This window comes from Colossoma macropomum, unplaced genomic scaffold, assembly GCF_904425465.1.
Source record: "Colossoma macropomum unplaced genomic scaffold, Colossoma_macropomum, whole genome shotgun sequence".
In the NCBI taxonomy this organism is placed as follows: domain Eukaryota; kingdom Metazoa; phylum Chordata; class Actinopteri; order Characiformes; family Serrasalmidae; genus Colossoma; species Colossoma macropomum.
The window spans coordinates 9,589,067-9,613,893 of NW_023494784.1; the positions used below are offsets into that span (position 1 = coordinate 9,589,067).

Sequence of the window (24,827 nt, forward strand, 5' to 3'; positions counted from 1 at the left end):
AAACTTCATCATCATCATAATCATCATCATCATCACTTTTATGCTCAAGGACTCTTTACAGCACAACAAAACGCATAATTAACAATACATAACAGAGAACACACACACACACAGCTCCACTGTTCCCACAGCTAGTGGGGGGGGGTCTTTGACCACGGTATAGAGTCACTTAGCTAGCCAGGAAGAGTCCTTAGCCGCAGGGGAAAGTCTCACACCGCAACTATGGTGCATCGCACAGGAGGCCGGCCTGGGAAGCCTGGAAGGCTGAAAATGTCTTTAGTCGCAAAAGGGTAGCATTTTCCAGCAGCCAAACATCACCAGTCCAGGCAGCCCCACAGCTGCAGTGCAGTGTCACTCAGGCAGCCGGCCCAGACTGCGATGTCATGTCAGTCAGGTACCCAGTCCAGAGAGCCTCTTAGCCGCAATACAGCATTACTCAAGTGGCCAGTCCAGGCTGCTTTATAGCTGTGATGCAATGTCACCCAAACTGCCAGCCCAAGAAGCCTCTGAGCCACAGTTGGACAATCACTCTCAGCTGCTATCTCAGGGGACATGATGGCAAACATCTCAGCCAGCGGGGAAACATCAAAACATACACACAAACATTACGAAACAAATGAAAAACCAGTGTAAAGCTGCAGCCATATTGCATCAGCATACTTACAGCGAAGCTCACACATTTTCTTACAATATAGGATTAAACATCATGCAGTTCTCATAACGTGAAGACGTTCCTTTCTCATACATCACTGTACTCTTTCTGTGTCTGCAGTTTGCCATTAAGATAGATGAAGCAGAGGAGTTGCAGCGTGCCGGCCAGGAGCCGACCAGTGCTGACTGCTTGACTGACCTGATTCAGAAACACAGCACCATAAAAAGAGGTGAGAGAAATACTCTGATCTCAGACTTTCCCATCCTCAAGGGTTATTCAGTTATATTCACATTTTTGGAAGGAGAGGAAGAGAGACTGAGACTAGAACAAATTTGTATAAGTGAGAGAGAGAGAGACTGAAAGAGCATCAGAAAAAAAAAACACTGCAAAGGATTGATTAGCATAAAGAAGATCTGTGCTAACTGTGAATATCTGTCTTCAACACTCCATGTTTTCCTTGGTATGAGGGTCAGGCTTTGCCTCAATCAAGATTTGGCAGTTTTTTAAACTGTTGTTTAAAAGCTTGTACTAAAACTGGCCTAAAGGTGGTTTAAACATCTGTAAGGTTTGAATGCTGACATTACAGCAAGGGGTTAAACTGCATGGGCTTTGGCTTTATTCTCAAGCTAGACCTTTTATCAACTCCTCCTACATTTTTACAGCAGTGGCACAATATATCGTCACTGTCCAAAGAAAAACAAGTATCTCCAAAATAGTAACTTTACAGAAGAAGGCAAAACCACTAGAGAACCACTTAGTGTAGACGTTACCATGACAACGAGAATCACGTGAGTCCAGTCAGAGTGAGATGAGCAGCAGTGAGCGGTGCTTGTGTTTTTAATAGCTTTAAAATGATGTCAGACTCAGGAAAACGTCCTTCACATGTCCTTATTAAAGAAGGCCGAGAGGAAGACGTCGTGTTCTGAGACACATAAGCTGGACGTCCGTCCCACCGCCGTCTTTTAAAGATCAGAGCATAAACTTCGTCTCCTCTGCAGACCAGTTTCCGCTCCGCCATGTTGAACGGTATAAACTTTCACTATGACGTGACGAACATGATCAGAACGGACTTAAACTTTCCGATAGGGAATGTAATCAGATACAAACGTTTACACAGATATTATTCTTCTATTTAACAGATTATTTACAGGATTACCCACCTCGTTCAATCGGGCAGAACCTGTATTCCGAATGGCCTCAATCGACTAGTCTATTCCGACTGAGATGTTTATATGGACATATTCTGTTCTGATTGAGCTATTAGTCAGATTATTAATGGATTATTAGGCAGCATGTAAACGTAGCAATTGTAAATCAATGTAATGTGGAAGTTTAATTCCAAGTGATTTTAGAAGATTTCTATTGTTCCATTCATCATGAAATTGTAACACAACGTAAGGGCAGCTGATATGTTGAAATGATTAAAAAAATAAAAATAGGCAAAAATGGAGATGCATTGTTTTCTTTGGACAGCGACGATATACAACTTCTTATTTAATATGTTAAATTTAGAGGCCACTTATCAACTTATCAATAATTATTAATAACACTATCAACAATTCTGTCAGTACAGTATATCTATTTTCTTTTCCATTTTGTACACATGAGCGTTCTTCACTTCGATCCATTATCCGAAAGGCCAGCCTCGATTTACTTTGTATATACTTTAGCGGGGAGTGAGCGTCACGCTGGAGAGCTGCCATAAATGGAAAACTCCATCAGAAACAGCATTTTTCATTCCTAATTGTACAGATTTATGGATTTGTGGATTTAACGCACTGAAAGCTTCACATCAAGTCCACAGTTCTTTTTTCTAACACCAAAAATTGTGGGAAGACAGGATAGCAGAGGAAGAACAAATGGAACCATTGAGTAGTAATGACAACAAAATTATCATTTCCCTTTTAGTCAGTGCAACTCAAAGATGCAGGCTCTGGGTAACAGCCCATTCTGCTAAAACTTTCAGCAATCAACATTGGGAGTTCCACCAACGCACAGGAGCTGAAGCTGTATAGCGGCGCAGTGCATGTAACTCAGACTCGGTGTGAAAAGGTTTCCTGGCTTTGTTGCCTCTGGTGCAAACAGAAACTGTCCTAGATATACTGAATATAACTGCATAATACTGAATTGAATTGTATTGAATAATGAAAAATCAGTGTTTATTACAATTGGCCAGCTTTAGTGAATTTAAAGAACTGAGTATCATCCCAGCCTTATTAAAGTTATTAGAAAAAACTAAGATAACATAATTTGCTTTAAAGTTTTAAAACCATCAGAGTGGGTAGGAAATTTGGGCCTCTTAATGCTTTATGCATGAGCTCAGTATATACTGCACACAACTGGCCAAAAATGTTTAATATTTCTCGAAAGCACTGCATCTTGGCTGTCAAAGCAAAACTCTGTAATGAAGTGCGTTTGACTGATATAGGACAGATACGTTATACAGAGTCACTAAAACCTCCTTTATCCAGCCACCAGGAAAGTCAGATGGGAATTTATGGAGATACTCTGGTTTAATTCATGCTTTACCCAGACTGGAAGACAGAGGTTTACTTCACTTTCACTTTTGTTAAACTTTTACATTCCAGTAGTCGAGAGAACTTAACACAACAATAGAGGGTGTTGCTCTGTTGATTTATAACGGAAAAATTCAAAAACACTGCACATTTGCAGTAAAATATGGGGTTTGTTTAGAGAACTCCGTCTCATCATTTCCATCTGACAACAAGCTTTCTTTCAATTAACAGCTTCAGTATCTTAATAACCCACTTTTACCTCTGAAAAACTGTGACGTACTGTCTTCTGCATTTTTGCTGTTCTTGTATATAATTTCTGCCATTTTTGAAAGCATATTTTTTTCATATTTCTGATTTGTGGTATCTTTTAAAAACAAAACTCTTGTTCTTCTCGTTCTTCTTATAGTTCATGACCAGGTTAACTAATGTATCTAAACTAGTCTTTTATTATAGTTTATATGAATATGAATGATTAATCTTGTTAGTAAGCCTACAAGTCAGATTTAAAGAAGTACAATCTCTCTAGGCCTCTGTCTCTTCAGGGCCCATTTTGAAAAACTAGGTCAGGGGTCAGCAACATACGGTTCCAGAGCACTGCTAATTCACCCTTTAACCCTGAAGGTTGGCGTGCAGACTGCTGGTCACCATAGCAATGCAGACAACAACTGCCTAGCCAGCTAGCTAACAAAAATGCAAAGAGAGAAATTTAAGACAAACATCAATAATTTGGAGACAAATTAGAAAATTCAAACGAAGCCGGCAAATGAGAAGCGACTTCAGCCTCGGAAAAAATTGAACATTATGAGACATTTTAGAAGAAACTATTCTACTTTTGCGGAAAAGTTTCCTGCCAGAGAAGCGAGAAAAGCAGCTATAGCTAAAGCTTAAAGCAGAACAAAGTAAGTCTGTTTTCGTTTATATTATTTTTTAGTCTACACTATGATATTAGCACATACTAAGACATATTTACAGCCAAGATGGTGAAACATTTCTCAATAAAACGGACATAAAATATTGTGTCTCTCAAGGTCGTCAGGTTTTTGTTGAAACTTGACAAAATGGCTCTTCTTCAGATTTGCTTTGCCGTCCCTGAGCTAAGCGTTTCCAAACTTTTAACAGCCAATGTCGATAACAAGGCCCTGTCCTTCCTGACCTTTTTAATACTGATCTCCTGTAAAAGCTGCTGACAATATTCTCTTCATTGTAATGTTTGCGATGTGGCTCTCAGCAATGACCCTGTCTGGCCTCCTGTCCTGCTATCTCCGAATCCCAGACACACTTTACATCCTGCAGGCTTTTTCCTGGAACATCTCTGCCTGTCAGATCTCTCAAATGGAAATATTTATTAATCCACATCACTTTGACAGAACTGAGCCGTAATAAAGATAAACTGCCATAGCACTAATAGCAGACATGTGGACATGAGGCTAATGGACCATGTGGCACTTTCTCCACACACGCTCAGTGTGAAATAATAGATTCTTCTGAGACAAAGTCAGACACATCACAAAATCTTTATAAGACAGTGCAGTTAAAGCAACAGCTCATCCAGAAGTTTTATTTGCCCAGTTGTCCTCTTTCCCAAATGTAGTTGATCAGCCAAGACATGCTTGGTGTCTGACGTTTGCTTCTTTAATTTTGTATTGAAGCTAAGAGGCTAATGTAGCTAACAAGTAATGGAGCTTATGTACACCAAACGGCACACCTAAATCATCATACAGTGTAGAGTTGTTAGGTCATCTCTAACTGTATGAAACTGTATGAAATACTGTTATCTGTAACAGTGGATGCAAGTACATCCCATAGCTAAAAACAGGAGTCTGAAATTTTGTCCATACCCTTGTCCATTTTTGTAGTTATCGACTAAACCAGGGACAGCAACCCAAATGTTAAGAAGAGCCATTTTGTCAAGTTTCAACAAAAATCTAACCACCTAGGGAGCCACGACATTTTATGTACATTTTATTAAAGTAACGTTTCACCATCTTGGCTGTAAATATGTCTCAGTTTGTGCTAATCTACTAGTATAGGCTAAAAAAAAAAATAATATAAACGAAAACACAGACCTGCTACGCTCTGCTTTAAGCTTTAGCTCAGCTATAGCTGCTTTTCTCACATCTCCAGCAGGAAACTTTTTCGCAAAAGTAGAACAGTTTCTTTTAAAATCTCTTAACGTCTCTTAATGTTTGACTTTTTACACGGCCGAAGTCAGCTTCTTATTTGAATTGTCCCGTTCCATCTTAAATGGTGCCTGATGCGCCAGAATGTAACTGCTGCGCCATTTAAGGTGTGATAGGAAAATTCAAACAAGAAGCTGGCGAATGAGAAACTGACTTCAGCCTCGTGACCTTTTAGTGTTCTACAGTTTCTTGTTGCAGATTAAACGTATCAGGAAACCAGCTGGAGTGATTATAAATGCAAATAAGTCTATTCATCTCTAAATTATCGATGTTCATCTTAAATCTTTCTCCTTGCCATTTCGTTAGCTACTAGCTAGGCCAGACTGTTGTCTGTGTTGCTAGTCTGTAGGCCAACCTTCAGGGTTAAAGGGTGAATTAGCAGTTCTACATTAACTCCAGAGTTTAAGACCATTTATTGTTAAACTGTGTTGAACGATCAGCAGAGCTTTATTTTACTGTAAAGGAGGATTATTTTATTTTTAACTAAAAAGCTAATTCTGCTGTGGAGCCACAACAGGACAGTAGAAGAGTCACGTATTGCCGACCCCTGGACTAAAATGAATAAGCAAAATTTAAACCCATGTATTGGCTGATTAAATACATTTGGCATAAGGGGAAAATAGTATAAATCTGATTTTTCACTGAACTATTGTTTTAAGGCATTGAGCTGCTATTTACTACATAGTCAGTGTCAGTCCTGCTTTCTCTAAACAGACCTGTCTCTTACATTCAGGGCTGCTGGAGAAGTCCATGCTGTTGCTGAACAAAAGTTATGAGTTGCTGGACTTCCTGGAGGATTTTGGGGCTGAGGCAGCCCTGCAGTATGGAGGGGGTGTGCTGGGTGCGCGTAACAGCCACAAGAAAGTGGAGGGCCTGCTGGAGCTCCTGCAGGACCGTCGCAGGCAGGTTGACCTGCGCATGGCCCAGCAGATCCGTGACCTGGAGCTCATCCACAGGATCTGCCAGTGGGAGCAGCAGGAACAAGAAGTAAGTCACTTTGAGATTGAAAGGATTTCACAGTAATAATTGTGGAGTGATTTTAATCCAGTATGAATCTGCAGTGTGTGTAGTTTTACAGTCTGACGGTAATAATTGTGGAGTGATTTTAATCCAGTATGAATCTGCAGTGTGTGTAGTTTTACAGTCTGACAGTAATAATTGTGGAGTGATTTTAATCCAGTATGAATCTGCAGTGTGTGTAGTTTTTACAGTCTGACAGTAATAATTGTGGAGCGATTTTAATCCAGTATGAATCTGCAGTGTGTGTAGTTTTACAGTCTGACAGTAATAACTGTGAAGTGAACGTATCTGTATAATAGGCTGAATACAGAGCTCCCTCAGGAATAGCGGTCCTGTTCTAATTCATCACAGGCTAATGGAGTAACAAAGCGTGCTGATACATTTAAAGTCCTGCATTTGGCAGATGCTCTTATCCAGAGTGGCTTACAAACAAATGTTACAGATGTAGGCAAATGCAGTGTTAGCAGCCACGCCCAAGGACTCTTACTGATGTAGCGTGATGTGCTTGCCTAGGCAGTATTACCTGCTACACTATGGTAACCTTGTTATAGACAGGGCCGTGTTGTGTGTTGTTATTGTTATTGAGTGTGTCCTGTGGCATGATGTTGACGTGAACCTCCAGGCTATGATCTTTCAATCCACGCTGTCTGGGAATTTAAGGACATTATGCAGATAAAGCCAGTCAGATTCTACAAATGAAATTACAGAACATCCTATGGGAAAAGTTATGTCGAATAGTGCTTAAGCCTATTGTTGAACTACATTATCCTGTCAATTGGGATTGTTCACTGAAAAATCCACATCTAGGCCTTAACTGCTCTGGCCAGCTGTCTTCGGCGGCTTGATATAATTGAAGCAATTCTCTGCAGTATTGCAGCATCCTGTCTTTTGTCCCAGACGCATGTTTTAGTAATTGTGTTTGCTTTGAAAAATTGGTCTGAACTCTGTCTAGTCTTTTGGGGGGAACCTTGCCCACATGAGCAAAGCTGGAGAAGTCACAAGTTTCCAAACTGCAAGGCCCCCCAGTGTTTAGGCTTTTGCATCAGAAGTGCAGATTTGAATGCAAATTAAAAAGGTAAATGCAATTAATTAAATGTAATTAATTATGTAATGTAAATTAAATTTATAACCGAATGATAAGAATTTCAGACTTAAACAGCTAAACAGAGAATTTATAGATCATCCTTTTATAGAATGCATCAAACAGCATTAGCTTTAGGGTCTGTAGCATAATGTCCCCTCAATAAAACCCCTTTTTTATTATTTCTTACCATGTTCAGTTGTTAATCCTGTGCACCGGGCAGTAAAGCCTACTTCCTCGAGGCATGCAGTAGTTTATCTATGGGAAGACACACAGAAATGAAAGCAGTGAGCTTCCTGGCAGAGTTCCAGGAAGGTGCCTTAGATTCCCATCTCAGGTGCTGAAATAGAGTCACAAGGCTCAAGACTCGCTTACAGTCTCGTGAGTTCATACTGTGGGGGCACAGTGCCAAGTTTTCTTACCCTATAAATAAATCTGACTCAGGGAAACTTTGAGTTCCAGTTTTGATTGGGTATGTGTGTAATTAATAACAGTGAATGTATCTTATATTCCTAAAGGAATAGTTTGGTGAGAAATGAAAAAGAGCAAAACTTGCTCCAGGGTAATTAAAGCCTACTATGAATAGAAGCTATAGCTCGACGCCAAAGAGCCAACATTAGCTATAACTAGCACACTTCTGTTTTTGGCTCTTTCACACTCTGCTCTGTTAATGAGCAGACCCTAAAGTAGACTGTGGATATGGATTTAGCAAGTTTATATTAGAACAGAACCACATACCGTCATGCACAAAGGTTTGGGCAGAGAACATACTTTTGCACATTTTAATACACGATTACAGTTTATTTGCTGAATTCAACTAAAACATAAACTGTGAGCTGTGCAAAGGTTATGGCTCATTTTGTATTTTATGTTTTCGCAATATGTAACTCAGCAAATAAATCGAAATTGTGTGCTAATATTTGCAGTAAAATGTGATATTTAAGGTGTTCTGTGAAGAAGATGCATCAACTCAGTTTCACTTCAACAAAACATGTAATTTAACTGGGGTGTTCAAACTTTTGCATTTTTAACTGAGTGGCAAATGCCAGCTACATGCTAATGTGTGTATCTCCTCCTGGCTTTTTTAGTGATGGAGGAAAAACTGAAATAAAACATGCTTGTTATATCTGAATGCTTGTTATGTTTCAGATTTGTAGAAAAAGGAAAATGATTGTTGTTTATTAGAGAAGACCGTCCACAGCTGACCTTTCTGATGTCTCTTTTTTGCATCTTTTCATGCCAGACATGTTTAACTATCACTGAGGAGTCTTGGCCCCGATCCCATTTCTTATTTTTACCCCTTCCCCTTGTTTTCAAGTGTCACCTTGCCCCTTGGAACTGAGTCACAAGGGGTAGTGGTTGAAATCTTCCTCTATGAAATGAGACCCTCAAATAAAAAAGAACATTATGTCATTAACAGCTACCAGCGCTGCTCTGTAGGCGACCCTGCCAGTCTGCAGTGACAGCAGAGGAGGGTAAAGTTCAGCTCCTCACTGCTGGGCTTTAGCTAAATTAAGGGTATCATATGCCTTCAAAGAGTGGGGGGTGGCAATTATGTATTACCGCCCACCCCTAATTCTTCAGTGATACGAAGCTGAAGTCAACTATTCGCCAGCTTGTTCAAATTTTCCTGTTCCACCATAAATGGTGCAGCAGTTCTGACGCCTGAACTGCTGGACTATTTTGGGTGTAATGGGATATTTAGCTAGCTAACTACCGAAACATCAGCACACTACTAGTTATTTTTATGCTTATGTTATAAGAAAAGGACCATAATACAGTGAAATGACATAAAAGTAAGATAATACAATGTGATCATATTTTTTTAATCGAGAAAATGCTCACATTTGTGTGTTTCTTTGGTCTCTTGTTCAGCTGTCTTGCTGGTTTTTCTTTTTTTCTCATAACTCTGTTTGGAGTGTCTCTGAAAAACCTCCATTTGGAGGATCATGTAGCCCTAACACTTCGCCCTACCTGTCTATCTTAATAAGAATCTAGACACCCCACCCCTAGACGTGACCGTGCAAAATGGAGGGCTAAGGGCTAAGTGGTAGGGGCGAGGGGTGAAGTGGGATTGGGCCTTAGTTTGGTGGAAAGTAAGTTTCATCCTCTTTTAGTAGAGGAGCAGAGGCCCCTAATTGAGGTAGAACCAAGCACAACCTTGATATCTCTAGATTGAGAAATGGATGGTTGTATAAAAATATTTTGCTACAAAAGTTGTTTAATTTATTGATATTTTGACCCTCAAAGCTGGAAAATGTAGAAATGTAGGGCTGGCTTTAAGAAGGTGTCTACATTGACCTTTATATTTCAGAGCATAAAAGTCAGAATGTGACCAACTTTGGACTGACTCTACACAGACATATACTCTATGACCCAATCCCATTTCACACCTCGCCCCTACCACGTAGCCCTTAGCCCTCCGTTTTGCATGTTCACGTCTAGGGGTGGGGTGTCCCGATATGTGTTGAGCTGATGTCTCGGTAGCTCGCTAGCTAAATTTACTGTTCCACCTTAATTAGTCCAGCAGCACCAACGCCTGAAGCGCCAGAGAGTAACTGCTGCTCCATTTAGGGTGGAACAGGAAAATTCGAACAAGAAGCTGGAGAATATCTGACTTCAGCTTCATATCACTGAAGAATTAGGGGTGGGTGATAATAACTAATTGCCCCCCTCTTTGAAAGCATATGATGTCCTAAATGTAACTAAAGCCCAGCAGTGAGGAGCTGAACTTTACCCTCCTCTGCTGTCACTGCAGACTGGCAGGTCGCCTACAGAGCAGCGCTGGTAGCTGTTAATAAAGTAATGCTCTTTTTATTTGAGGGTCCCATTTCAGAGGGAAGATTTCAACCACTTTTGTGACTCAGGCAAGATAACACTAAAAAACAAGGGGAAGGGGTGAAAATAAGAAATGGGGTTGGGCCTATATCACCAAGAAAAGGTAACAGCCGTCCATAGATATCTTTATCCATTTTTTAAACTCAGATCTTTCAATATATGTGTGGAAATTGAGCTGGACATTCTGTATCAAAACAGTTATGCATACTTTTGCACCATTATCAAAATCAAAAATATTCCAGCCACCAAAACTGTGATTATTTTGTACTAAAGATTGTTTTCTGATCATAACAGATTTTTGGTTTATTCACTTCATCTTTACATATTTCTGTTTCCCATTGTCTCCACTACCCACTACCACTTGGAGGACACTGGCTTCTTCTTTTGAGTCTTCTCTCCTTTTTTAGGGTTCTCTTTCATGTAGAGTTTTTTCTTGCTAGTTCTTGGCGTGCTCATTAACAGCTTGGACCTGGATATTTTTAACACTGCTGCAACACTTTTAATGACAATTTTTAATTAAAAAAACACCCTAAGATTTGTGTTTAATCAAGCATTTAGCCAAGTATTCTCTTTTTCCCTGGGCTGTGAGTGCAGGTAACACGCTGGTTCAAAGAAAACGCCAACCTGTTCTTGGAAAATAATCAGCTGGGTTCATCGCTCTCTGAGAGTGAAGAGTTGCTGCAGACGTATAAAGAGTTTGAACTGAAAGCCAAGGTAAGACTTAATGTTTTATGAGGACTTTTACGAGCTGTTTAATAAGTAAAGTAAGTAAATACAGATGAAGAATAATCATCTCTGGAAAGACTGAGACGCTCTGAGGCCTTTAATTCAATCCCCTCTGCATAAAAATCCAACAGATCAAGAGTTTATTGCATACCAACCTTCATTTATCATTGCTGCTGTTATTATTTCTTTTGCTAAGTGTTATTGGCTTATATTCTGTAGAGCCAAGCTACTGCTAAACAGATGCTGGCTCATAGAGCACTTGAAGCTGGTTGTTAGTCTTCAGTTTCAGCTGTAGTCTAGTTTGGTGTTTTTATGCTCTGATACATCTGATTCAGCTACAAAAGGCTACAGAAGGACTTGATTATTAGTAATGATGAGATTCAGGTAGAAAACGCAGAATAGTTGCACAGGTGCTAGAAACATTATGCTGATTTATTTGAATTAGCAGTGGGTCATATGGCCAAAAATGTATCATAAATATACAGGGTGATTCAAAAAGATTCATCCGATTTCAAAATTATTTATTTCACTTGTAAATCATTACAGAACAATGTAGTAAACTGTAAATGGTGTAAATGGGCATGAAGTTTATTATGTAATTTTACGAGTGGTCAGTATGAACCTCCTCCAGCTGTGCGGACAACATCAACACCATAGTCAAACTCATCCCATACTCGATTGAGCTCGTCGGGTGTCACTGCACTCACGGCTCTTTCATTTCGGAGATCATTCAGTGTTGTGAAGCCAACGATGAACGCTCTGAGCTGTTGGAGCTTCACTGCCCATGAAAATCACACTGCACAGTTATGACAGATTCACTCTTATTGAAGTGGAGAACGCAGAACGCTTTCTGCCCAGGGGTCTCATCTCCTCACAGACTGAAGGGAGCCTTCTTCCACTGACAGAAACTCTGTGACCGCTTCTTTCAATTGGATTGTGATTGGTTCCTAGGCGTCTCATGGTTGTTAAATTATGGTGCTTTGAAATCGGATGAATCTTTTTTAATCACCCTGTATAATCAAGATCACTGACAATTTCGTAATGTATCATGTTTTAGTTTATTTCTGTATGTTTTTTCATGTAAAATCATTTTGGATGCTCATGTAAACCTATTTTGTAGATTAGCAGTGCTGTATTGTTTTGGGATTTCCTTTTACTTTTACTAAGAATCATATTAAATAAGTGAAGAAAATCTAAAATATTTCTATTGGTTGAAATAGTAAAAACAGAAATGGTTTCTATCCCAGACTATTTAGTATTAGCTGAGAAGCTGCAGAGCCTCTCGGTGTAGCTTCATAGCATGGAGCAGCTGACCAAGTGAGAGGTGCTGTAGGTGGTGCACACAGAAAGCTGGCTAGTCCTCATGCTTGGCTAATGGCTAATGGCTAGCTTGGCTAATGGTTAACGGCTAACACCAAGAGACTGGCTTTCCCCCCACTCTCTTTTCTCCCTTTAACTCATGGAAGCTGCGTTCCAAACTCTAGGCTGCAGCCAAGGTAGTGCGGGTCCTCCGTCGGACTGTCCTATGAAGACTCCTCCTTAGTAGCCTATCGGTCACACAAATGGAGCAACGAGGCTGCGCCGTGATGTTTTTATATAGTACAACAAACTACGTGTATACAAATACTTCTAAATAGAATATGATATATGGACGAATGCTTTGATTTATCATTTTACACTTTATAAGGTAATGAAGACGAATCCAAGAACGTGAACAGCTTACTCTGCTCCAACGGCTTTTTTCCGCCGTTTTCGTGATGCTGTTTTTTTTGCGTCGTTTGCACTCAGAGAACTGTAGGTAACCGAAGGCCTGGAAGGACACATCAGTTGTGTCCTTGAAATCACTCAGAACGTAGGCCGCATTTCTGGGCTGTATACGAAGGGTCCTTCACTTTGAAATGGCCTTCTATGACGTCGCGGCCGAGAAATGCAGCCTACCTCAGCTAGAGTCTAGGCTTTGGAACCCAGCTATTATCTCTGATGTTACTCATTCAACAACAAACTGGACTAACTTACTTCAGACTGCAGCTCACTACACAGGAGATGAGTGTTAGCCTGTTTTGCACTCTATGTATGTTATGTTATCTGTATTTATTCGTGGCACACTGGAATAACAGTAATAACAAAATGAAAACCTTAAGAAGAATATTAACCAAATTTTAAAAAGAATTTTAAGCTTTTTTACTGATACCTCACCCACTAATAATTTAAATGTTTCATGCACAGTAATGTAGTCTAAGGATGTAGTGGGATCCCAATGCGTGTCCCAGTTTTGTGAAGATAAAATATAAAAATGCATTCTTGGCAACATGTCGTGAATCTTATGAAAACAATGGAACTTATAACTTTAAACAGGCACAGTAACACCTTAAAGATCAGTACTGAGTTTGGGCTTGTTAAGATGTCATATTTAGTGTATCAGACCTTTTTTTAAAAAACACAGATTAAAACAAATTTTGTCTGTGCATTATTTTTCCTGTCACTTTCCTTAAACCAGTTGTTCTCAAATTATTTGAAGTGAAACCTCCTGCTTCTTAACTAAATTATATCTCCACCCTGACTTTATACCACTAGGTGATCGGTTCAGCAGTCCACTTCTGTTCTGAACACGTGCTACATTGTGTTCAGTTGTCCAGTAGTTCTACCATTCAAGACTACCATTACTGCTGTAAACAACACAGTAGCTTATAAATATCTCAGAAACTTGAAATGTGCAGAAGTGTGTTCTCTGTAGAGGATGTGTTCACTTATTTTCACTTAACTCAACGTAATTTGATCAGGGGAGTCCAAACTTTTGCATACAACTGTATAGAAATACAGATGTGTAGTGCTGTTACATTTCTGTCCACACTAGTCAGTAAATGAACAGTCCTGTCCTCTCTGTGCAGGATTGGGGTGTGCTGGTTGAGCGGCTGCTTCAGCAGGCTTCTGAGCTGCAGTCCTCCTCATGTAACTCCATCAAGCTTGAGGCCGTCTCAGAGAAGAGTCAGAACCTGAGTGCCACGTACGAGCATTTCTGGAACCAGCTGATGGAGCGACGGGGACACTTGCAGGAGAGCAACGCCTTCTTCAGCAGCGCTAACAAAGTAAGCAGGGTGGCAAAACATGGCCGTGTCATGAGATTGTGGCTCAAATGACGTTCACCACTCGTGGACAGTCAGAGTCGAAGAGTTGCAGAGTCCAAGTACTCCACAACTTATTCATTTAAATATTTATGCTCTGCTGGTCTATCTACACTGAACTGTTGCTGAGTTGAACCTCTGAATCTACTATGAATTATTTCTATATTAGTGTTGTTGATCAAAACCTTGAATATCTAAAATGGGTAACTTTACAGGAGAAGGTAAAAAAAAAAGTACTTTATTTTGAATGTAAGTCAATGGAACCCAACTATTTTCCATGTAATTTTGGGCTGTTTTTTTGGTCCATTTATCATGAAATGTATATGTGTGTACACCGATCAGACATAACATTATGACCACCTCCTTGTTTCTGTGCTCATTGTCCATTTTATCAGCTCCACTTGCTATATAGGTGCACTTTGTAGTTCTACAGTTACAGACTGTAGTCCATCTGTTTCTCTGCATACTTTGTTAGCCCCCTTTTACCCTGTTCTTCAGTGGTCAGGACCCCATGGACCCTCACAGAGCAGGTACTATTTGGGTGGAGTTTTTAAACACCTCAGTGTCACTGCTGGACTCAGAATAGTCCACCAACCAAAAATATCCAGCCGATAGCGTCCTGTGGGCAGCATCCTGTGATCACTGATGAAGGACTAGAGGATGACCAACACAGACTGTGCAGCATCAGATGAGCTATTGTCTCTGACTTTACATCTACAAGGTGTACTGACAAGGTAGGAGTGTCTAATAGAGTGGACAGTGAGTGGACACAGTGTTTAAAAACTCCAGCAGCAGTGCTGTGTCTGATCCACTCGTACCAGCACAACACACACTAACACACCGTCACTATGTCAGTGTTACTGCAGTGCTGAGAATGATCCACCACCCAAATGGTACCTGCTCTGTGAGGGTCCATTGTGGTCCTGACCACTGAAGAACAGGGTAAAAGGGGGCTAACAAAGTATGCAGAGAAACAGATGGACTACAGTCTGTAACTGTAGAACTACAAAGTGCACCTATATAGTAAGTGGAGCTGATAAAATGGACAATGAGCACAGAAACAAGGAGGTGGTCATGATGTTATGTATGTATGTATATGTGTATATGTGTGTTTTTGTGTGTGTACATGAAGAACTATATATTACATATAACTAATAACTGCAGATTATCCGGTAAAATATAATTTGAATAACTACTATGAGTTCCCCTTTTGGCTTAAAGGGGAATTCCGCTTATTTTTATTTTTTTTTTCCTCACATTTATTACTAATTTACTATCATCAACATCACATATTAAAACTCAGAAGATTATGTGTAGGTTCACTGATGGTTTTGGATTGTAAGTAATATATATATATTGCTATATATGTAATAGTATATATAGACATACACTAACATTAAAATAAGTTTTTGCTTATTTTACTTAAGTGAAGGAAATTCTTTCCCCACTAGGACAGTATCTGCTGTAATACACTGCCCCCTAGTGCGTTCAGGGATGATTTCATGTCTAGTGCTTCTACAGACCTTGATGTTTGAGTGGAGGACAGGGCCTGGATTATTTAGGGTCCTGTACTCATGTAGATGTCAAGTTGAACAAGAGACAGATTGAACATTTGCTTTATCTTCTGCCTACTTTCCTCTCGTTATTTTCCATTTTCTTGTGTTTTGCCTCCACTGTGCTGCATTTAAAAGACTCTCTTCACTTAAAAGATCACTGAGATATCTGTGCTGGTATCGTGAGATGGTTTTCTTTAGGATATGTCACCTCAGAAGCTTTTTGATATGAGGCGTTGTCACCCAGCAGGACACTGCTTTATTCTTTTTGTCACTCACTGAGACATTAATCATTGAAGTGGGGAATGTGTCTTATATATGCAGCTCTTTGTGCGTTTCAGGCATTTGAAGTACTGGCAGCCACTGAGAGCAGCATAAAGGGTTTGAAGACTGAGACTTTGCCTTTGCCTGAGCTGGCGAAGAAGCACGAGGAGCTCCACCGCTGTATCAAAGACGCAGCTGCCGATCCGCTTCACAGAGGACAGCTCATACTTCAGAAGCTCAGCTCACAAAGGTGAGACGTTCAAGACTTGATGCTCCAGCAGTTTGATTACAGTCAGCTCAGTCAGTAGACGTCTCAAAATACACTTATAAATACAAGTTTAGAATCACTGTTTTCAATAGTATAAAGCCAGTTTTGTTGCAGATATATATATATATATATATATATATATATATATTTACTATCTACAACATATACTAAATATGCTAAACATATACTAAAATAATAATGAAATATTATGCTGATACTTCATAGGTTTCAATTAATTGTAGGCAGTTGTAAAAAATAAAGACATTTTAGATGAGTGCAGTAGGCCTGGGTGACATCTAAAAATAATAGCATATTTTCTTGCTAAAATATTGGGATTATCAATTATGTTGCCACTTCTACCACCATTAAAACATGTACACCGTCTGCTGCAGCTTAGACCTACTTTCTGCTCTATTGTTAGCTTATATACTTTTTGCATTGCCTGATTTAATGAAAATCTTTAATGAAGTCACATATTAAATAATATAATACTGAGAACCAAATGTCTTTTGGTAATAAACTATTTAATCTCTTGTTTTTGTAAGTACTATGCATTTGTAAGCTCCCTCTGGTGTGGGTTCATGGCTCTTTCTTCTTTTTAGTGATGCCCACAAAAAATATTTGCATATTAACAGCTTCTCCTTAAGGAAAAACATCTGATTGCTAAACATGCACGAGTGAGTGAGTGACTTCTAAAACCATTTAAATCTTTTAAAAAAATAAATGCAACATCCTTTTAGCAAAGATATCCTGGAATTCAGCTATAGATGCCTGTGGGAAACAATGAAGTAGTATATCTTCATTTTTCAAGTAATCTGACAGTTTGTCACACTCAGAGAAACCCCCAGCAGAGAGTGGAGAATTTAGTCTGCCATAGTCTAACGGCGTAGTAATTGCTGTAATAATCTATTGTTTTAACAGTAAAAGGGAATAAAACATTATGTTTGTGTGGTATTTAATATCTTTCAGCAAGCTGTTGAAATCAAAATAGTCGTCTCTGGTTCTCTGTCTGATCTCTTACCCAATGCGTCATCTGATTATTTGTCAATCACTGGTAATAGGCAAATACGTTGTCTGATGTACATCGAGTGATGACTGGAGCTATGATGGTTCAAAAAAGGTGTATAACATTGATATTGAACTGCTAATAACATTTATATTCAGAATGAAAATTAATATCCAGAATGTCTCATGTTTCATTGATAGTGATTAAATCTCAAGGCAGATAAATTGACTCGAAATTATTAAAAATAGAAAACTACAATATATTATTCTTCATTAACTTGTTGTTTCCTCAAAAAAGTAATAATTTAATATTATTAATAATATACTAAACTAATAATATAGTAAAATTCATTTTAATGATAAAGTAATAATTTTTTTTTTTATTATAAATAAATACCTTCTGGTGACTGGGCACCCCTGGTCAAACATGTTTTGTTTTTTAGTGAAAATAAGTAAACACATCCTCTACAGAGACACACATATGGTTTATTTGCTAAATTTAATACATAAAAAACATAAAATGTGGCCCATGCGAACGTTAGTCATAAAATAGCACATATTATACTGTATGTTTTATTTTTTCCAATATGTCAGACTCTGCACATAAATAGAAATTCTGTAGTAAAATTAACAGAAAAATGCCATATTTAAATGTGTTCTCTGTAGATGATGTGTAAACTTATTATTTTGGACTAGGGGAGTCTAAACCTTTGCATACGGCTGTATACTGTCTTGACTACGGCAGTTATTATTGAATAAAATAACAGTCATATATAACAAGTGATTCCAGACTATGTGTGGTGTGATTTGAGCTGAATTAGGCTTTGGTTTGCTGCACTACATCCAGCCTTCATTGAGCTTGTGAATTTGCATGGCAGTGTCCAAGTTGGAGGGGTGCAAAGAATGCTGGGATACCTCAGAGAGCGGGTGGACGGGCTGAGCCGGCAGTGTCAGACCTACAGGGAGCTGGCAGGGAAGAAGCAGCAGCTGCTGACCTCATTCGACGACCTGGAGGATAAGGTACAGGAGAAAAACGGTTACGCCTCAGGCTGTTCAGTTCTGTTTATATCAGCAGACCTCTACCAAAATACTGCACTGCACAAACCAGCCAAGAAAACTGTTCAGAGCTAGTTATAAAACTATTTAGAACGATTTATAAAATTGATAATTCTAATTTTGAAATCTAATTGAATTCTGTATTGATTTGCCAAGTTATGAAAGGGGAATTCTGCAATTTTTTCACAGTTTCTGCCTAATTAAATGGATATGATATAAATCATTCAAAGTGGTTGGGTGTGAAATGCTCTGTTCTAGAGAAACAGTGGTGGTGATAGGAACCAGACATCTGAAGAGTTTAACGACTCTAAAAGCTCCCTCACAGAAGGTTATTACACAAATATAATGCTGAGACTCTGTTTTATGAAAGTTTTGAAATAAGGTCTTGGCCTAAAACTATTTTTAATCTATTAACGGTGGAGAGGTACATGCAGGGTGTTGTGAGGCAAAATAGTCCCCAAAGAAAACACTTTTTCAGATTCACCGTTATTTTACCAACACCAATATTACATATAAAAACCCAGAAGACTCGTGTAGGTTCACTAGTGGTTTTGAATAGTAAATAAAACGACTATATTTGTGTTGTAGTCATGGCGACCCCTGGTTCCTATCACCACCACTGAAAAGAGATCTGAGCCAGTCACTTTGTATACATCTCAATTCTAAATTGTGCATAAATTTTGAAAAATTGGTTGAATTTTTCTGAATCTAGCACATTCGCACTGAGAAAGTCACTATTTATTGCACTGTTATTTGAACTCATTCTGATGTTAATGATTTAATTGGACAAGAAACTGTGCCTACTGCAGGGATAAAATAATTTTTCTCAGATGACCTAAGGCATCTGCTCTGTCATTTAGTAAGTGCTCTGATTTAGAGTTTTTATCATTCATTTATTTGGTCATGAACAGTCATGTGCCATAGCATAAATATTTATTGCAGTTTACTCAATGAATATGCTGCTGCAGTGTAATCTGTACTTCGAGCTTCTTTTTAGTCCCTGAGGTTTTCTGGTTTGAGCCTGGTTTCACAAAAGTGGTATAAGTGGTATAATTGTCGTGCCTCAAGCAAACCCTTTCACTCAAGACACTGCATTAATTTAATCTCACACTCTTACAATTTACCTGCTCCTAATACATTATTCTATTTCGGCTCTACTAAAAAGACTTCAGACGCTGGGTTTAGTTTGAAAGATAAAATAGGCCTCAGTCTTATTCAAGGTCAGCACAAGATCTCCGGAAACCGAATGTGAATACAGTGTACAAAGTTCCATGTTTTTATACACTTTTCAGAGACGGGGTTTGCCCATCATTAAATTCACTTTTTGGACCCAATTAAATTCGACCCATTAAAAAGGACAGGCTGCGTCTTTGGTACCCAGCACCTCCCTTGGTGCTTATCCAACACCTGTTTATACAATTGGCTTCTTGTGGCTTAAGGTTCAGAGAGTTCACTTGAAGGCCTCTGCTTAGAATTTTCTGGACAGGTGTTTCCTGCACAGACCAGGTACTTATCTGAATGCATGGTACTTCTTACAAAGGCCGTGTTTACATGCAAAGATTTTTGCAAATTAAATATATTCCGATTACAGATTAAGACTGAGGTGTTTATACTCACTCTACTCAACAATCTAATGGAAAACCTCTGTTTACATGCTCACTACAAGAAATCTGATCAAAATTACACAGATGCATAGAGAACCACGTAGTGTAGATGTCACCATGACAGAGTGAGTCCAGTCAGAGTGAGACAAGCAGCAGTGAGCAGTGCTTGTGTTTTTAATTACTTTAAAATGATGTCAGACTCAGGAAAACGTCCTTCACATGTCCTTATTAAAGAAGGCCGAGAGGAAGACATCATGTTCTGAGACACATAAGCTGAACGTCCGTCTTTTAAAGATCAGAGCATAAACTTCGTCTCCTCTGCAGACCAGTTTCTGCTCCGCCATGTTGAACGGTATAAACTTTCACTATGACGTGATGAACATGATCAGAACGTACTTAAACTTTCTGATAGGGAATGTAATCAGATACAGGAGTTTACATGGATATTATTCCTCTGTTTAACAGATTATTTACAGGATTACCCACCTCGATCAGTCTGATAGAAACTGTATTCCGAATGGGCTCAATCGGACTAGTCTATTCCGACTGAGGTGTATACATAGACGTATTCTATTCTGATTGAGCTATTAGTCAGATTATTAACAGATTATTAGACTGCATGTACACATGGCTAAAGTTATGGGTGCTTTCCACACAAAATCTTTAATCCTGTCCTATATATGCCTTCTTAGGGGTAAGAGAATCAATAATGTTCTCTTTAAAATTCCATCATAATAATCATGATTATAGAGAGTGAAGGTCATTTTGAACATTCTCTGTGAGATGTACAGCCCTGGCCAAATTCATGCCATGCTAGCAATTGGCAATAAAAAGGAAGACCTTCACAATTGAATAATAAAACATTTTTTGTTTAGAAACTTGGAAAAAGCCTGAAAAATCAGCCTGGATAAGTTAGCCTAGCCCACTGCCTGCAGCTGAAAAGTGAGGCCAGTTTTTTATTTGAAAGCTGAAGTAAGTTCATCGATTGATGAATGGTTGATTGGAGGCAGTGATGTTTGCCTAAGGCTGTGCAGCTAATGACTAGTTGTTGGGTGCCAATAATTTTGCCCAGTTCTTTTATGATTTTCTGAACAAAAATCCCAACTATTTTTTCTCTTTACACATAGCTTTCCCAGTAAAACATGTGAGGGCCAAAATGCTTTGCCAGTAAATCTGAGTGCAGTAAAGTTGGCCCTGGCTGTGGCAGTGGTGTTTTGGAAACAGTGTGAATGGGTGCTGGGGGGGAAGCTGCATCTTTTGAGCCGCTTACTGAACCTATAAACCTTTTATTTCTGTTGTTTTTCTACCCCCTGCTCCAGATCAGTGGCTGGATTCGCAGCAGTAATAGTGTTCTGTCCAGCAGCACGCAGCCAGGCTCCTCTCTCTCCGAGGCCCAAGACACACTCAACAGACACCTGGAGCTCTCCACACACATGCAGGTGAGCCCAACTCTGCACACGCAAATATACAGTACTGTGCAGAAGTCAGAGAACACCTTTCTTTTGGTTAATTTCCAGTCAAAACATTCATTAAGTACAAGTTCTTCATTTTTCAGCGTCAGGAAAAAAAGTAGAAAACATACATTACCCAGAACCCCCACAAATTACCCAGAACCCCCATCAACTATATATAATATTACAGTTTTCAGTATTTAGTGTGTCACTCTTTATCTTTATTCCAGCTTCCATTCTTTTCAGGAGACTCACTTTCAGCTCCTCAAAGAATCTGCAGACACACCTCTAAAGTTCAGTCTTAGAAGCTGGTTGGTCATTTTCTGAAGTAATCAAACACATTCAGTGGTATTGAGGTCTGGACTCTGGGGTGGTCAGTCCATTGTTCAGCTTCTTTGTTTGATGTGTCCGTCTCCTTTTCTCAGTGAGGTTCTTCTTGAACAGCTACACATCCTTTCAGACCCACAGCGCTGAGTCGTCTTCTCACAGTGGAAGGATGGACAGAAACACCTGTGGATGTTTTCAGATCTGAAGCAGCTTGATTTTCTCCTCTCTCTCAGAGATGAAAGCTTTAAGTGCTGTTTATCTGATGGGGGCAGTTTTGGTGTCTACCAGGTCACTTATTTTCTGTTGCTAACCTCCTTCCTTATGCAAATAGATTATTTTATATCTAATCCCCTCAGAAATATCTCCTAATGGATCTCCTGAAAAATGATTAACTTGTAGTTAATGGCTGCTCTGACTGGAAATTAAATAAATGAAAGTTGGTCTCTGACTTTTACACAGAACTATATCTCTGAACTGTTGGGAGGAAGAGAAACGTAGACAGAAAAAAACTAATCAGGGTTAAATGTTGGACCAAAGTGGGGAGGCTGCTAAAGTGGGCTGTGGGCAAAACGCAAGCGTGAAATTCAAGCTTGACTCAACCCTAACAAATATTTGAGAGATGATGTCCAAACCTGACTAAACCTCACATGAGCAGTTGGATCCTGTCGGATTTATAAAAATATTTTAAGTTTTACTTGTAACACAATAGAAGATTAATTCATTAATTGTTTTAAACTACAGACAGGTGACAAATGAAAGAAAAACTTGTCTTAGTAAGTTGTTTAACCAACATGAGCCGCCAGACACAACTTAAGTGCACCTTGTCATAGATTCTACAAATCTCTGGAAGTGTACTGGAGGGGTGGAGCATCATTCTTCCAAAAGCTGTTCCCTCGATTGGTGTTTTGATGATGGTGGTTAAGAGCACTGTCTGAAGCTGATTTCACACTGAACGTGAAAAATTCACTGCACTTTCAAACTTATTATTTCCAATGGGATGCGTGGCATAACCTTTATGTGACACGCTTTGGCCGAGTCTCAGTGCAGCCAATGGGAGAGTAGCAGGCGTGTCTGCTAGAACACGATATTACACAACCATCAGGATAGAAGTGTTTCATAACAGGATAATGAACCATCAGAATAGCTTTATATTGATTCGCAGTGACAAGTGGACCCAAATCATACTGATCAAACTCCCACAGCATAACAGAGCCACCAGATCCCCTCATTGTAGGGGTCAACATTCAGGCCTGTCCTGTTCTCTTGGTGTACGCTAGGGCAGAACGATTTAAGGGAAAATATCTTATTGCGATTTTTCTGACTGATTTTGCAACAGTGATTTAAATTGCGGTTGTTTTTTCTAAATTGAGGTTCAGGCCGGGTTTTAATTTTATTTTTATTAAATATTATTTTCTCCCCAATTTAGTCGTCTCCAATTCCACCCGCTAGTTAGGACTCCCCCAATCACACAATACTATCAACACTAGGAGGGTGAAGGCTAACACAGGCTTCCTCTGAGACCTGTGAAGCCAACCACCGCTTCTTTTCGAGCTGCCGCTCACGCAACGTCACTGGACAGCCGAACGCACTCGGAGGAAAGCGCCAACCGCCAGATCTGTTACGTCAGCTAACAGACGCCTGCGCTGACTAGCATCGCGTTGGGTGATGGGGGGAGAAGGAGGGGCCATCCTACCCACCTAGAGAGAGCGAGGCCAGTTGTGCTCTCTCGGACTCCCGGCTACAGATGGCTGTAGCATCATCTCCTGATGATAGGGCCAACGCTTAGACGGTTGCGCCACTCGGGAGCCGTCAGGCCTGTTTTTTTGACCGAGTAGACCAGAATATCCACCCCTGAACATAGTGTTTGAAACTGACAGCAAGTTGTGGTTGTGATGTCACAACACATGGAGGTTTGGTTGCCTTTGATTGGTCTAACTCACCTACAGGCATTTCACAAGCTCTGTGGTATTAAGTTCAATTTCCCCTCTTTAAACCTAAGACAATGTTCTTGATAATGTACATGCTTAAAAAAGACGTTTTGTAAAGGGTTCTTTACTAAAGACACTGGCTCTATATGTAACCATGAACCACCCGAGACCCACTGGCATGATTAAAGGATTCTTTGCATGGAGAAGTGGTTCTTTAGATTTTTAGACATGCCACAGAGCATGGTAGGAAGTTAATTGCTTAATTGTACCATGCAGTACGCCTGACTGGAAGCATCTGCACTTATTATGTTTTTCTCTACTCATTTTTCCTTCAGTTCACCCATCTGTACCTTGTACTTCATGTGCACCTTTTTAAAATGAGTGATTTTTGACTCTGACACAATTGCAGCATAGTTTTATATTACTGTAATATAACCCATAAATAAATAGTTAAATAGAAGCTCAGTTATGTTATTTTCCTGCAGAATGTTGTGAAGGAACTGGAGGCTGTTGAAGGAATGGTGGATGAATTGAAGAAGCTGGAGTGCTCGGAGTCTGTGGAGCGATCCAACAGGGTCTCCTTACTGAAAGAACAGCTTCAGACCCTTCAGAGGAACATCTCAGCACGGGTGGAGACCCTCAGGCCCTATGTTGGCTTTTTACACTCCGCAGAAGAGGTACGCATTGTGACTGTTGCAGGAAAATGTTTTTATTTTATTTTACTTTAAGTTCTGAGGAATCATTTTTCAAATTAACAAACACTGATACAATACAGAGGAAAATACAGTGATTAATGTCAAGGGCAGTTTTCTATCAAAACGTTTTTATATCGATGCCTTTAAAACAGGAAAGAACATGTTTTCTTACATTTTATTTTACAGTTTTTTTTATTTTTTAGTTACATTTTATTGTTTATTAGCTCATTAATATGAGCTAAAAGAGCTGTTCAGAAATACAGAGTCACAGTCTTATTCCCATACTCTCCCTCCAGGTTGACGAGCAGGTTAAGATGTTGCTGGGCTGTTTTAAGAACAGGCCAGAAACAGAGGTGGAGAATGAAGAAGTAGGTGCTACTATGAAGGAGGTCATGGATGCAAGATGGCAGTCGTTCTTACAGAAGTTCCTCTCCATGCAGGACCAGGGGAACAACTTTAGCAACTCTTCAAACATGGTCAGTTCATTGGTACAGCAATGCTACTCCTTTGTGAAATGCTGTATTGTTCATTTTCCGATATG

The 24,827-nt window shown here is 39.5% G+C and overlaps 1 protein-coding gene across 2 annotated transcripts in view; it reads left to right on the forward strand.

Annotated features, from left to right (window-relative positions):
• Positions 1–24,827, forward strand: part of ccdc141 (coiled-coil domain containing 141) — a 69,032-nt gene that overhangs the window by 12,757 nt on the left and 31,448 nt on the right. For both annotated transcript variants that reach the window (XM_036577439.1, XM_036577448.1), the window contains exons 4-12: positions 773–881; positions 6,082–6,335; positions 10,882–11,001; positions 13,902–14,099; positions 16,030–16,202; positions 18,104–18,245; positions 21,205–21,324; positions 24,077–24,268; positions 24,583–24,762. In XM_036577439.1, coding sequence (XP_036433332.1) covers positions 773–881; positions 6,082–6,335; positions 10,882–11,001; positions 13,902–14,099; positions 16,030–16,202; positions 18,104–18,245; positions 21,205–21,324; positions 24,077–24,268; positions 24,583–24,762 — 1,488 coding nt within the window. The remainder of the gene's footprint in view (positions 1–772; positions 882–6,081; positions 6,336–10,881; positions 11,002–13,901; positions 14,100–16,029; positions 16,203–18,103; positions 18,246–21,204; positions 21,325–24,076; positions 24,269–24,582; positions 24,763–24,827) is intronic.